Source organism: Thunnus thynnus, chromosome 1 (genome assembly GCF_963924715.1).
Source record: "Thunnus thynnus chromosome 1, fThuThy2.1, whole genome shotgun sequence".
Lineage (NCBI taxonomy): Eukaryota > Metazoa > Chordata > Actinopteri > Scombriformes > Scombridae > Thunnus > Thunnus thynnus.
The window spans coordinates 8,702,065-8,714,849 of NC_089517.1; the positions used below are offsets into that span (position 1 = coordinate 8,702,065).

At 38.1% G+C, this 12,785-nt stretch overlaps 1 protein-coding gene across 2 annotated transcripts in view; it reads right to left on the bottom strand.

The window, feature by feature from the left end:
* The window catches only part of kcnq1.1 (potassium voltage-gated channel, KQT-like subfamily, member 1.1), a 52,681-nt gene that overhangs the window by 16,415 nt on the left and 23,481 nt on the right, over positions 1-12,785 (bottom strand). For both annotated transcript variants that reach the window (XM_067575089.1, XM_067575004.1), the window contains exons 6-10: positions 8,963-9,103; positions 5,916-6,026; positions 3,827-3,922; positions 3,525-3,641; positions 1,895-2,033 (exon numbers count right to left, since the gene is read on the bottom strand). In XM_067575089.1, coding sequence (XP_067431190.1) covers positions 1,895-2,033; positions 3,525-3,641; positions 3,827-3,922; positions 5,916-6,026; positions 8,963-9,103 — 604 coding nt within the window. The remainder of the gene's footprint in view (positions 1-1,894; positions 2,034-3,524; positions 3,642-3,826; positions 3,923-5,915; positions 6,027-8,962; positions 9,104-12,785) is intronic.

Below are 12,785 nucleotides of genomic sequence, written 5' to 3' on the forward strand. Positions count from 1 at the left end.
TGAAAATTTAAGAGGAACTCACTCATATTTTCATTGTCCTCACAAATCATCCTGATCTTTTCACAAATTGTCTTTTGAAAAAAAAATGTTTTATGTAACTAAAATATAGATGTAATATGTAAAGTGTATGGTACAGGGAAGCAGACCCAGATGTGTTTCTTTGAGTCATTACTGCATTAGGGACAAAGAAAGAAAAAGATATTCTGTTAGGCTTTTTTTTAAAGTGGCTATAATCAATATTTCCTATAATAACAATGTATGGAACATTGTCGCTCATAGTAATGAACCTATAGAAAATGATCAGAGACTCTGCAGCTCCTCCCGACTTTAGCGAGTTTCAGCTCATTGTTTAGCTGTCCAGCTGCAACTTTACTGTTTCGGTTCACTCTCTCTGCTCTATAGCAAGAATGAGGCGCCAAACCAGACAGTAGCTGAGCAAAGATTGCGAGAGGAAACGAATTTATGCGAGAGATGCCGAAGGACTGTTAAGGTGTGTGAGAAAGAATAAGTCATTAACGTGTGCAAGAGAGGATGAGTTTCACATCGTGAGGATGTTAAGATGCACGGGAGAGAACGAGTTCCATGTGAGAGAGGTTGAAGGACCGTGTAGTTCTTGTGAAGGGTGGAACAGCTGAACCAGAGCCTTGAAGTGCCTCCGGTTACTCATTCTAATTCTATTTTACATGGTACAATGCAATGATTTGCAACAGTATTTAATTGAAATTAAAACCTGTGTGCTGTTTGCTGAAGAGAGTGTGCAAACACGCAATTATAATGATCTTGAGCACAGCCATTGTTTCTTATGACACATTGAAATGCTGTCAAAAACCCTTGACCACCTGCTGCAGAATCAGGTAAGGCAGTAAGGGTTCTTGATAACAGGCTTGTCATTTGAACCAGCTGCAGGACAAGGTCTAACCCACCACTTTGATAATCCATGTCTCATTTATTCTTTTTATATTCAAATTGGGAATCGAAATCGGAAAATGGAAAAATTATTCATTATTTCATGATTCATTTTTGAATCTAACACAAAAAAACTAATAACAACTTGTTTCCCTACTTCAATTTTAAAAAAAACAGGCGACAGATCGAATTTGATTTTGATATTTAAAGGACCAGTGTTTAAGATTCAGTGGCATCTAGCAGTGAGGTTTCAGATTGCAACCGACTGAGTACCCCTCACCCTCCCCTTCCAAGCGAGTGGGATATATTATATATTATATTCCATTTCTGCCAAGTCTGTTATGTTTTTTCAAACATCCAAGTGAAATAAGAATAAGCAAAACATATTCTTAAGTAGTAATTTTTACCTTCTAAAAACTGAAGTAGCCTAAGTTTAAATTGACTTGATAAGAGTATACAGAATGAGCAGCACACAGGCTACCTCAACTGACACTGAGAAGATTCAGTATATGATTTGATTTGCTTCTTCCCATCTCTCTCAGCTCTTCATTATTGATCCTGCAGTACTGTACATTGTGTGAAGTTTTGTAAGTTCAGCAGTGTACTACTGGAATTCATACTCATCAATGCAATCTCATGTTTTATTGCTGCAATGTGCTCCTCCATTTTTAATGTCTGGACTTTGTCCCGTGACCATCCTACAGCTACAACCCCACAACTAAATATGGAATTTTCTCTAAATGTGTGGTTTGCAACCAATACAGCATCAGCCAGTTCTCTTCTATGCTTATTTGCATCTTTAGTGTTATCACTGATGATCATTCAAATCAGCTGTTACAGTGATAAACACATTTGTTTTATGGAACCACATGGAAAGGCTCCACAGGTTTAACATCTGTGTTGCATAAGTGGATATTTAAATGTGTTGTTCTGTTTTAGACAAAGTTTTTACGCACTGTAGTGTAGCAGTTTGTCTCTTTTTCAGTACCTGTGCCCACAGTGCTGTAAACGTCTGAGCTCATCTCCTTCCCATTGTCGAACACAGACTCGAAGGTGATGGTGGGAATTGTGGGAGAAGTTGGACCGTTGTCCTTGTCAATGCTCTTCAACTTCCTCTTTATCTTTACCTGTGCAAGAAATGCAAACATGTCAGCTTAACAAAACGTTCCTGAGGAAAAGAAGGGTTCAGACTTGAGTGACACACCAGTCAGACTGTGTGCTGCCTGATGTCGGAAACAGTTTGCTAATGTGGTTTTCAACTTTTGTGGTCAGATGGATGCATGAACACGGTATAACAATTCGATTGAGAGTCTTAGTGCAGCAGCACAAGAATCAAAGTACTATTTTATGTTGGTGTATTTTACCTTATTTATCTATTTTGCTGTTTTTGTCATATTTCACAACTTTAAGATGAGGCCCTGTAAAGTTTGGAGAGAACACGTCTGACACATAAACAGTATTTTTAAATATTTGCATTAGTATGGGCATGGATTTTATCCTACTAGCAGTGACATTGAATTATCAAAAATCTACTACTAGCTGTTGACTTGGTTTCACTTTTTTTGTTTTTGTGCTTTTCTGTCTTCATTTCTATTCTCACACCAACATGGACCTTTATTCCACTGATAATAATAACTTTTGTCTTTTAACTTTCAAACCAGCAAAGAAAGATGAGAAGTCCTTTAAGTGCTCAGGGGAAATTGACTTTCTAAAATTTCACGCCAACTGGGCAACTCCCATCAGCCGAAGAGGATTGTGTGATACAGTTGAAAGCTCCAGAACAGCCGCTGCATAGACATTGTGGTGAGATACTTTGTCACTGATTATCAAAGTCTGGCTTTCAATCCTTCCAATCATAAATAAATTGTGATACGCTGATAATCACAAACCCCAAACTCCCATGTGGCATTATCTTTTATCACAAACACAAACAAATCAACTCCGTTCTCAGCACCAGTTTCTTCCATCTCAGATCTTGCCAAACTAAAATCATTTCTGTCTGTTAAGGATTTGGAGACCATATGCTTTTCTTCCCGTGGTGACTATTGCAATTCTTTGTATATAGGAATTAGTCAGTCAGCTTTGTTTTGCCTGCAGCTGGTTCAAAACACAGCAGTGAGACTCCTCACTGGTTCCAAGAAGAAAGACCACATATCTCCCCTGTACTGGCCTCTTTTCACTGGTTACCAGTGGAATACAGAATTGATTCTAAGATTCTTTTATTTATTTTTAAAGCACTGAACGGACTGGCATCAATTTATCTTTCTGAACTCCTCTCTGCTTTTGCTTTTTATTTGTTCTCTGCGCAATAAGACTGTTTTAATGATTTTATCCCAATTTCATTCATTCCATTTTACATTTTATTCATTTTCTTTTGATCCTCATAAGTATGTCTGTGATTTTATTTGATTGTAATTGTCATCTCTCTGTTAAGGACTTTTAATTGTTGTTTTGCACTATAAATAAAGTGACTTGACTAATTAAATGTTGATTACTATCATCTTGTCAGACACTGGACTGTTCTATCCATTACACACACTTTCAACACCTTAGAAATGCTATCAGCGTGAAAACGTAGAACAGTGGTTACAGTGAAACCTATAAAAATCATTACCAACCGATTTCTTGGGCTTTGGGGTGTTCAGAGAGGAGGCAGGGATGTTGGGTCTCTTTCTCAAAAACATCTTGAATGTGGCGGAATCAAAGTTTTCCACTGCGAAACTTCTCCATGATGTCTGGAGGGGCAGGAAAATAGCAATATATCGGTTGGACAGGACAGATTTCATGCCAACATGTCTGCTTTGCAAGAAAAAGGAAGGGTTACATGAAAGGATGGTCTCAATAACAAGACCAGGGCCCTGAGACAGTTCTGTCCCTCAGCTGTGTTGTGGTTTGGTTTCAGTATTTCTTGGTCAAATACCTGGATGAGACAGGCAGCTGCAGGGATCTGTCTGTTGAAATGCTTCTGCCGTTGTTTCTGCTGCACCTTCAAGGCGAAGCCTGAACCCAAGATTCCCTGTGAGCAACATCACAGAAGAGTGACTGATTATGAATTCAGTCCTAATGATACACTTACAGGCAGTAGCATGATCCAAAAGACAGAAATCAACACTAAATTAAACAAAAATTTGTCTATTAATCAAGAAACTAATCAATAGAAAATTAATAAATGACAGTTTGAATGAGGGACTGAAGTAATTTTGTTGGTATCAGCAGTGGTTGCTTGCATTTCTCCATTTCATGTCACAGTAAATTGAAAACTTTTCTTATTTGACTGCTTTCCAGTTCAAAGTAAGCAGGATGTGACTTCCAGTAACAATTTGTGACATTTCATACACTAAACAATTACCAAATCAATCAGAATAATCTATGAAGATGTTTTCTGCTTTGTCCCAATACTGTTACTTTATAATTGTATCTGCCATTGTTGATCTATATCTCTGGACTTTAAGGTCTTTTGACTCTGCTCTGGCTCGTGCACCACTATACGACCTTAGATGTTGCAAGGGGACAGATCTCGCCCAGCATCAACAATCAGTTAATCAGAAAAGTTTTAAAATATATGATAAGACAGCTCCATTGTAATACTGTGAGCTGCAGGTCATCAATAACCTTCACTCTGAAGTACAGTATAGAATATATATATATAGTATTTTATGGCTTGTCAAGGTCTTTACAGCCGTGAAGACACAATATTACGAAAGCACGTATAAAGCTCAACACTATTTAACAGTAATCCTTTCAGTTCTTTGCAGAGGGTGGCAAAACATGACAGAACCAGCTTTGTTACATGATGTTTACACACAAATCCTGAATATGCTGAAGTCTAAGTAATATCTGCTAATAAAAGGTGTGACTCATGTCTACCTCCAAACATTAAAGCAGGTTGTACAATGTTTGGTTTTGACACATGCGGAGTGTTGCTTAGCAATATGGTTTAGTGCAGCTCAACAGGAACTCCAGAAGCTTCGGATAGTTCAGGATCGAACAGAGCGTCTGGTCCTGAACTATTCATTCAGACAGGAGGTTGAGGGGATGCATGCCAGTCTCAACAGGCTGAAGGTGAAAGAGAGGCTGCTGTGTAGTCTTTTAACCTTTTTTTGGGGAATACATGTTCTAAAACTGCCAAATTGTCTTTTCTCAAGAATAATCTATACAGGGAATAAGATCTATTACAAAAATAGACAAGTGACAATGAGTAAGATCGCTCTTCCACAACCCAGAATTAACGTTTCGAAGGAAACTTCTGTACAGGGCAGGGATTTACCATCATCTGTCAGAAAATCCCTGAATAACATGACCTTTAAAAAACAACTGAAGAATTTCCTGATGAGTCAAAGATAGATCTAAAGCTATCCTGACTGACACAATGTTTATTTAGTTTGTAGGGAAGCTTATTATTCTGTATTGTTTTTGGAGACACGGTTGTTACGGACATTTGGGGGCAGTGTGTATGCTGCATTGCTGCTGACTATGTTATGAACTGTGCCTGATATCAGACAGAATTATCAGTCAACTCGACTTGGTGGAGTGGGCGAATGTCTGGACCTAGGCAGTTACAAACTAGTACTGTACCATTTTTTACTCTATTTTACTAACTGTTTTATATGTAAATACACATATTTGTGTCTGTGCATATATAAGTGTGTATGTAATATTATTTCTAAAGACTCCAGGAAAAGTAACTGTTGCGCTGGTAACAGCTAATGGGAATCCAAATAAATAAATAAATAAAGTGCTAAAGTGGTGCTTTATGTACGGCAATGCTATAGATAGTTGAAGGACCAAAGTAATTATGGTTTTAGGTCAGTTGGAATTAATTTAAAATAAAAAAGTGCCCTATTTAAAACCATCATTTTATGAGGGATTGGCCAACTTTGCATGTAATAGGAAACATTAGAGAGGGATTAATAATGTTAAGAAACTGAATACACAACATAGAGAGCACATGGCAGACACTTCAGCCTATAAAAAGATGTCTCGCTTCAGTAATTTCTCTCTCCACTTACTGCAGGCAGTGCAAAGAAGGAAATGGCAAAGACAGAGAAACAGGATGCAATGGTCTTCCCAATCCATGTCTGAGGCACTTTGTCTCCATAGCCGATGGTAGTCACTGTTACCTTGGAAACAGAAAAAACATGCAAGAGACTTTATTTGTCAACCACTCTTTTGATTGTTGCATAGTTCCAGCCTGTCCTCACAAGAAGAATGACAGTATAGGTCTAAAACTCAGAAGGGCAAAAACAACCTGTAGTTACATTTACGCCATCTAGCGGCTGTAGTAATTATGACCCGGGAAGTGACGCAGTCAATGTAAGTTGACTTGATAAGATGATTTTCCCTTATTAGGAGGAGGCAGGTTGGGTGGATGGCTAGATAGTTAGATGGCAAAAAGTGGACTTTGCTACCGCAAGTGTCATGTTTCCAACCGCGAGTCAGGACATTTCTTTAAAAACTGTAACATTGTGGGTTTACTGTTGCTATAACAACAAAGTTTGCGTAACTTAAAGTATAAACCATGTTTCAAGTGATCATTTTAACCCAAACCATGATTTTCCCCTAACCAAGTGGTTTTTGTGCCTAAACCTAAACAGACCTTAACCACAGCATTGTCACTTCATAAACATAACTTTTTTTTAATGTTTTGTAGCATTTGTAAGGGTTTTGGAAAACAGCACATTATGGTCCTGTGGGTTGTTCTGGAGCGCATTACTACTGTCACTAGATTAGTTCACATGTGGACATGTTCAATGTTGAGATCAAAGAATCGGGATAAAGGGTTCAGATATGATTCAGATCATTTTGAACTATAGCAGTAGCTCTATAATATGCAATAAATTTAGCTCAATACATTTCAGATTTTTTTTTTGTTTGATTCTGTAAAAACTATATTTGGGAGAATAAAAAAGAAAACTAAGAGAACAGCATCATGATCCTTAACATTTTAAATGAATTAGCTGCAGAGCTGCAGAACTGAGACTTTCTTGAGATGTACTTAAGTCACAAAAAATAGGACGTGAGATCTGACTTGTGTGAGATTTGGCCTCTTAAAGACTTGACAAGACTTAATTTGAGGTGAAATCACAGATAAATAAAAATAAATAAGATAGCAATAGACCAACAGACATCATTTTAGGTATATAAAGACACTTTTTGCTCAGCTTTAGAAGGAAATTGTTCAAATGCTGCATCCTTTCATGTAACTGTTGGCATGACTGACTTAAAAAGACAAAAAACAGCTCTGGTTTATTGTAATCAATCATCTTTTTTTCTGTTGTAGCCCATGTTTTTCTTCACCTCCAACCAGAACTTTAACCTTTCCACCTGTGTGACACACATTTTTATGCACTGAGAATACCTGATACATGATGTAAGTGTGAGAGACTGATACAAATCTCGTGTAGCATGTAGTGCGTAAATAGAGTAAACAAGCCTCCAAGAGAAGTTGTTTTGACTCTTCTCTGTGTGTTTGTTTTTTAATATCAGTCCCTGAAGTTCCCAAGAAGCAAGAAGAGTGGGTGGTGACTTATTGTCTGAAAATAAAACTTCATCCCATATTCTCTACACTACTTGTTTTGCTTCTTGCATTAGCAGCCCACTGGATGTGCCCAAGGGTTGTAACAGAACTCCTACTGTAACAACAGAAGTAAAAGATATCTTCTGCAATATGGGAAAGCTACTAAAACAATATTTAGAAGACAAGACCTTGAAACTTTCATTGGAGCAAAATACAATTAGTGTTCATGTTAATGTCACAAATATACTTAAACTTAACAATTGATCTATGGAGTCTGATCACAACTGTGACATTAGAGTCGATTCAGGTTAAAGAACCCTGAGGCAAACGTGTGATTTGTGATATTTGGCTATACAAATAAAATTGACTCAACAGGTTAAGTTAAACAACCAGTTGACACAACTGAGTAGCCTGAGTCTAAGTCGCATGTTGAGGTAAATGTTAGCATCAGCATCAGCATGCTAACACGCTTACAATGTTACAGTACAGCATATTTACAGCATATTAGTACAACAGTACTAATATGCTGATGTTTAGCAGGTAATATAAACAAGGTTCCCTTTGTGTAAACACCAAATACAACTGATGTCAGAAACTAAAGTAGCAAATAACTCGGGAGCTCAGGGGCTCGGGGGTCCTGACTGGTTTGGACGGCCTGGTGTCTGAGGGCCTATTCCCCCTTATATCCCCCTTCAAGTAGAAAGAAGATGCTCCTCAGACCCAAATGAACGGACCCCTCCTGTAGCGTTGGGGGCTGTTCTAGAGGGTATCTGACCTGCAATAGGCCAGCACCCTCCTACAGGTCTGGGAGCAACCTAAAGCAGGAGAGAGCAATGAGAGCTAGGAGGGGGGAGGAGGAGAGCAACAGACAGACAAGCAAACAAACTATAAAAAGAAGTGGTTGGATAGGAGTGGAGAGGGCGAGAGGGAAAAAAAAAAAACTCTGTCCTGAATCATCCTGGTTTCACCTTGGCGCCTAACCAGAGACCCCCCCCCCCACCACCACCACCACCACCCAGCTTTCCTTTGTTATTTTCTTTCTCTCTTCCTTCTCTTTCCTCCCTTCTGCTCTCTTCCCTCTATATCCTTACACACACACACACACACACACACACACACACCATGTGCATTTTGTATTAAGCCAATTTATTATTTACTTTTTTTTCATGTTATTGTTTTCCTGGGGCTAGTGTCTGGTCTTCTTTGCTTCTCCCGTTTGTACTGCCCCGTGTCATACGTGTTTTTTCATGTTAATCACTTATCCTGCACTCAATTTGTGCTAATCACATATCTTGCAATAAATAAAGGAAAAACCCAAAAAGTTAGCAAATAACGTGTGAATTTAACATCAATTTAATAATTTATAATATATAAATATATGAATGAAATAATAGAAAATTGGCTGAAATGAAAAGCACTTTTGACTGACTGAGCCCTTAAGAGACTCACTCTTAAAGGAAAACACACACCCACACTCTCTCTCTCTCTCTCTCTCTCTCTCTCTCTCTCACACACACACACACACACACATATTCTTACCACTCCCCACCACAGAGCATCAGCGTAGTTTCCAAACTCTGTGGAGCCGCTGCTGTCGACTGCATCTTTCTCTGCCAGGTAGACAAAGTACGAGGAGAAGATCAGGCTCAAAAAGCCAATGTACAAGGTAGTGATCAGCTCCTGAAATACACATGCACAAACGCATGACACAACTCAAACAACAACACATGGATCATTTCAAAAAACATCATACGATTATATAACTGATGCCTAGATATCTGTAAATATTTATACTGACTATTTACTCATGTATTAAATGCCTCCTGATTGCCACAAAATATCAATTACACCAGTTCACCAGTGAGCAGGCTTGATGTATTGTGGCTGTGTTTTGCTAATAATATGACATATGGATGTGAATATTCATGCAAATGTGCTGTGAATATGATGATTGAAATCTTTTTTTAGAATTCTGCTATCCGTTCTGGCTTGTGTCATTTGTGAACGGATGTGTGGCTTCACACTCATTTTAAGCTCAGTATGTATTTGTTAGTTTGGTAGGATGATGTACTTTAAGGATAAGGCTGAAATTATTCTGTAATACCATCACTTTACTATCAACAAATCCCACAAAAAGACCAAAACTAACAATGCTCTAGTCTTTTTCTCCATACTTTCCAACGTCCCTACCCTGTCTGTGGCACTCAGCCCTAAGACCACTAGTTCTTACTGAAGATGTAAATCTATATATATATATATATATATAAATATATATATATACATTTTTTTTTTTTTTAAAAGAAGAAAGAAAAGCTCTAATTTAGAAGAGCAGGGCACTGTTTAGCAAGCTTTACTCAAACAACAGTAATTGGTACTTTGTTGGGGACTATTTTCAGCCACAGATTACATGTAACATGCATTTAGTGTGATAGTGATGGCAGCAGGACAGTGTATGTGAAATTGACTCATTGATCGATGATCATTATAGCAAAGGAACCCAGTGAAAACAGTGTGGCTCACTGATGTGGTTTTAATAGTTTTTGGACAACAAAGGAGCTCTATGGCACTAATGAATACAATATATCAGGCTATGGACACACAGTCCATTGTTCATAGGATTCATTCGTTGCTAGTTTCGATCTTTTCATGGGATTTGTTGACTATAAGAAAAGCAACCTTATTCTTTAACTTTAGGGGGCAAACATGGCCTGCAGTCATAAGGTAATCATGAAGTAATGATGCAGTATGACTCATTATGGTTATCCACTTAATAAGAAAGTAATTATTAGTTATCGGTTTTCACCTTAAATTAAGAAAATGGGTAACAATTTACTTTAAGTCTCCCCATTTAGCATATATATAAACATTTAATGAATGGTTTACAACACACTATCTTAAAGTTGTAAGCAGATATAAGTATTTATTAATGTATCTGTCAACAGCTGTAAGTCTTGTAGACACCAATAATTGGAGGCTGGTGTATAAACAGATATGAATGATAGCATAGGAAAACACACTTAACATAATATAAAATATGTCTTCAAAGGAGAAGTTATGATTGATGATAAATATTGTACATTAATAAACAATTAAACATGTTCTTATATCTGATTATAAATGCTAAATAGAACTTTAAAATATAGTGTTGCCAAAAAGGGTATATAATGAAGATTCAGACACATCTAGGAACTAATCGATCAGTCTGTTCTCAAGTATCTTCTCATTATTTATACATTATTTCTTCGTAACAGAAAAAATCTATATCATTATGCTCTTTGCAGCCATAAATGCAGCAGAGTTTAAATGAAGTGTAATTTTAATAAAATCACTGGTGGTGTGTTAAATGCTTGAATTCAGATGGCCAGTAAATCACCATAAATCAATCTAAATCCCAGGCAGTTGATCCCTCCTGCTGTGTTTAAAATAACTATGAGGCATCTTGTTGCAGATTCAGTAAGGAGCTGTCTGTGATTTAATCAGGAGGTCTAATTGGGCTTGGCTCTTATCCTGTCTGACTGTAATTGGACTACTGCTTTGTGAAAGAGCTCTTTAAGTGAATGTTCTCTTTGCACTCACCTACTACGTGATTTAAACTGTGTTTAACCACTCAAAGTGCGGGAGCACTCACTGCACTAAATTGGACTGAATTCCTGATGAGTGGAATTCTTATTCGGTCACTCCCAGATTTTTCTAAGTGTCACAGAGAAGCAGCAGCAGATTATTGCAAAAATGATCCAGGAAAAGGCTGTTTGCCTCCCTTGAAACAGTGTAAAACTATCCTTTACATTACTCTACTCAAATAGTACTTATGGTCCATTGGTGCTCTGCATTTCTTCATACGGCTAAACAAATTTTTCTTAATGTTTCTTGGCATCAAACGGTGTTAGTGGATGTGAGAACCTGTAAAACCTTCAACTAACATCATAGCTTACAACTTATAAGTTCATGATTCTTGAAAATAACAGCTTTTAATGCATTTAGGTACAGCTGCCTTGAGTCAATACCAGAAGTTTAGTAGATCTGGTGCTGCTGCTGTGACATGGCAACCACGTTCAAGAGTCAATACTTTCCATCTGCCACTGAGCCAGCCAGGAGCAACTGTGCAAATTGTGTTTACAAGCCACAAGCACTAGTATGCTACTCAGTGTGTATTTAAATGCTGTTGTAACACAAAGACTGGACAGTAATTGGAGTAAATGAAACTCACTTTAAGGACTCCAGCTGTTAACACAGAAGGGCTACAGTTGCACAAGTCCATGTTACAGTCTTGTGTTGACTTCACCGTCTCAGCTAGAAAATCACAAAGTAACAAATACTGAGGATACAACACACCAGTATCCAGATGGCTGAAAGCAGTGTGGCCTCTGCTGTACAGGCTGTTGTATGAGTCCACACTGTATTTTTCCTTAGGGCTGTTGGGGCTGTGTGGGGCCTAAACAGAACATATAATAACTCTCTAGCCACAATAAGAAGTCGACAGTACAGAAAACAAACAAGAAGAGCCCAGTTCTAATGGAGAAGTTGATGACTCACAGACCTCTGATGCCTTCAAAGTCCAATCAGACTTAGTATAACCAGGCCTAATCTCATTCCAATCCCTATACGCTCACTCTTCCCAATCTCCCACCTGTCTGCCTTTCCCAAACCAGCTAGAGTGGAGTGGAAGTGGACAACAAAACCCACCAACAGCAAATCTTGTTATTCTCCACTACACCAGACGAGAAACATACATACATACAAACATACATGGACATGTTTATGTCCATGTATGTTTGCATTTAAAGGGGGACTAATCATGCATATTTCAAGGTCTATATTTGCATTCTGGGGCTCTACTGGAATATCTTTGCATGATTTACTCCTTATGTATCTTATACTGGCCCGTTATGCAGCCCCACAGTTCAGCCTCTGTCTGAAATGGGCTGTTTTAGCTCCTGCTTCTTTAAGGCCCCCCTCCTGATGAGCCCACTCTGTTATGATTGGGCAGCTCTGGAAGCTACCTAAATGAACATTAGTAGTAGGATATCACTCCTTTTTCTCGTTCTTTACTCGAAATGAAAACTTCTCAAATACATATGTATACGTTCAAGCCCAAATCTGATCCTAATTATGCAAGTGGACAACGTCAACAGCCCCCGGAACAACCTTAACAACCAGTGGACGACTGTTTGTGGGTATACACGAACAATCTAACGTCATTACAAGGAGAAAGTAGAGGTGACACCAAGCATTCAGAGCAGGTTAGAGCCTGGGCTTTTGATTTGCAGGGAGAATTTTTACATTCACCTCATGTTTTGGACCTTCACTATGTTTAACATAGTCTTCTGACATCTTAACAGCATATAAATAACAGGAAATTGCA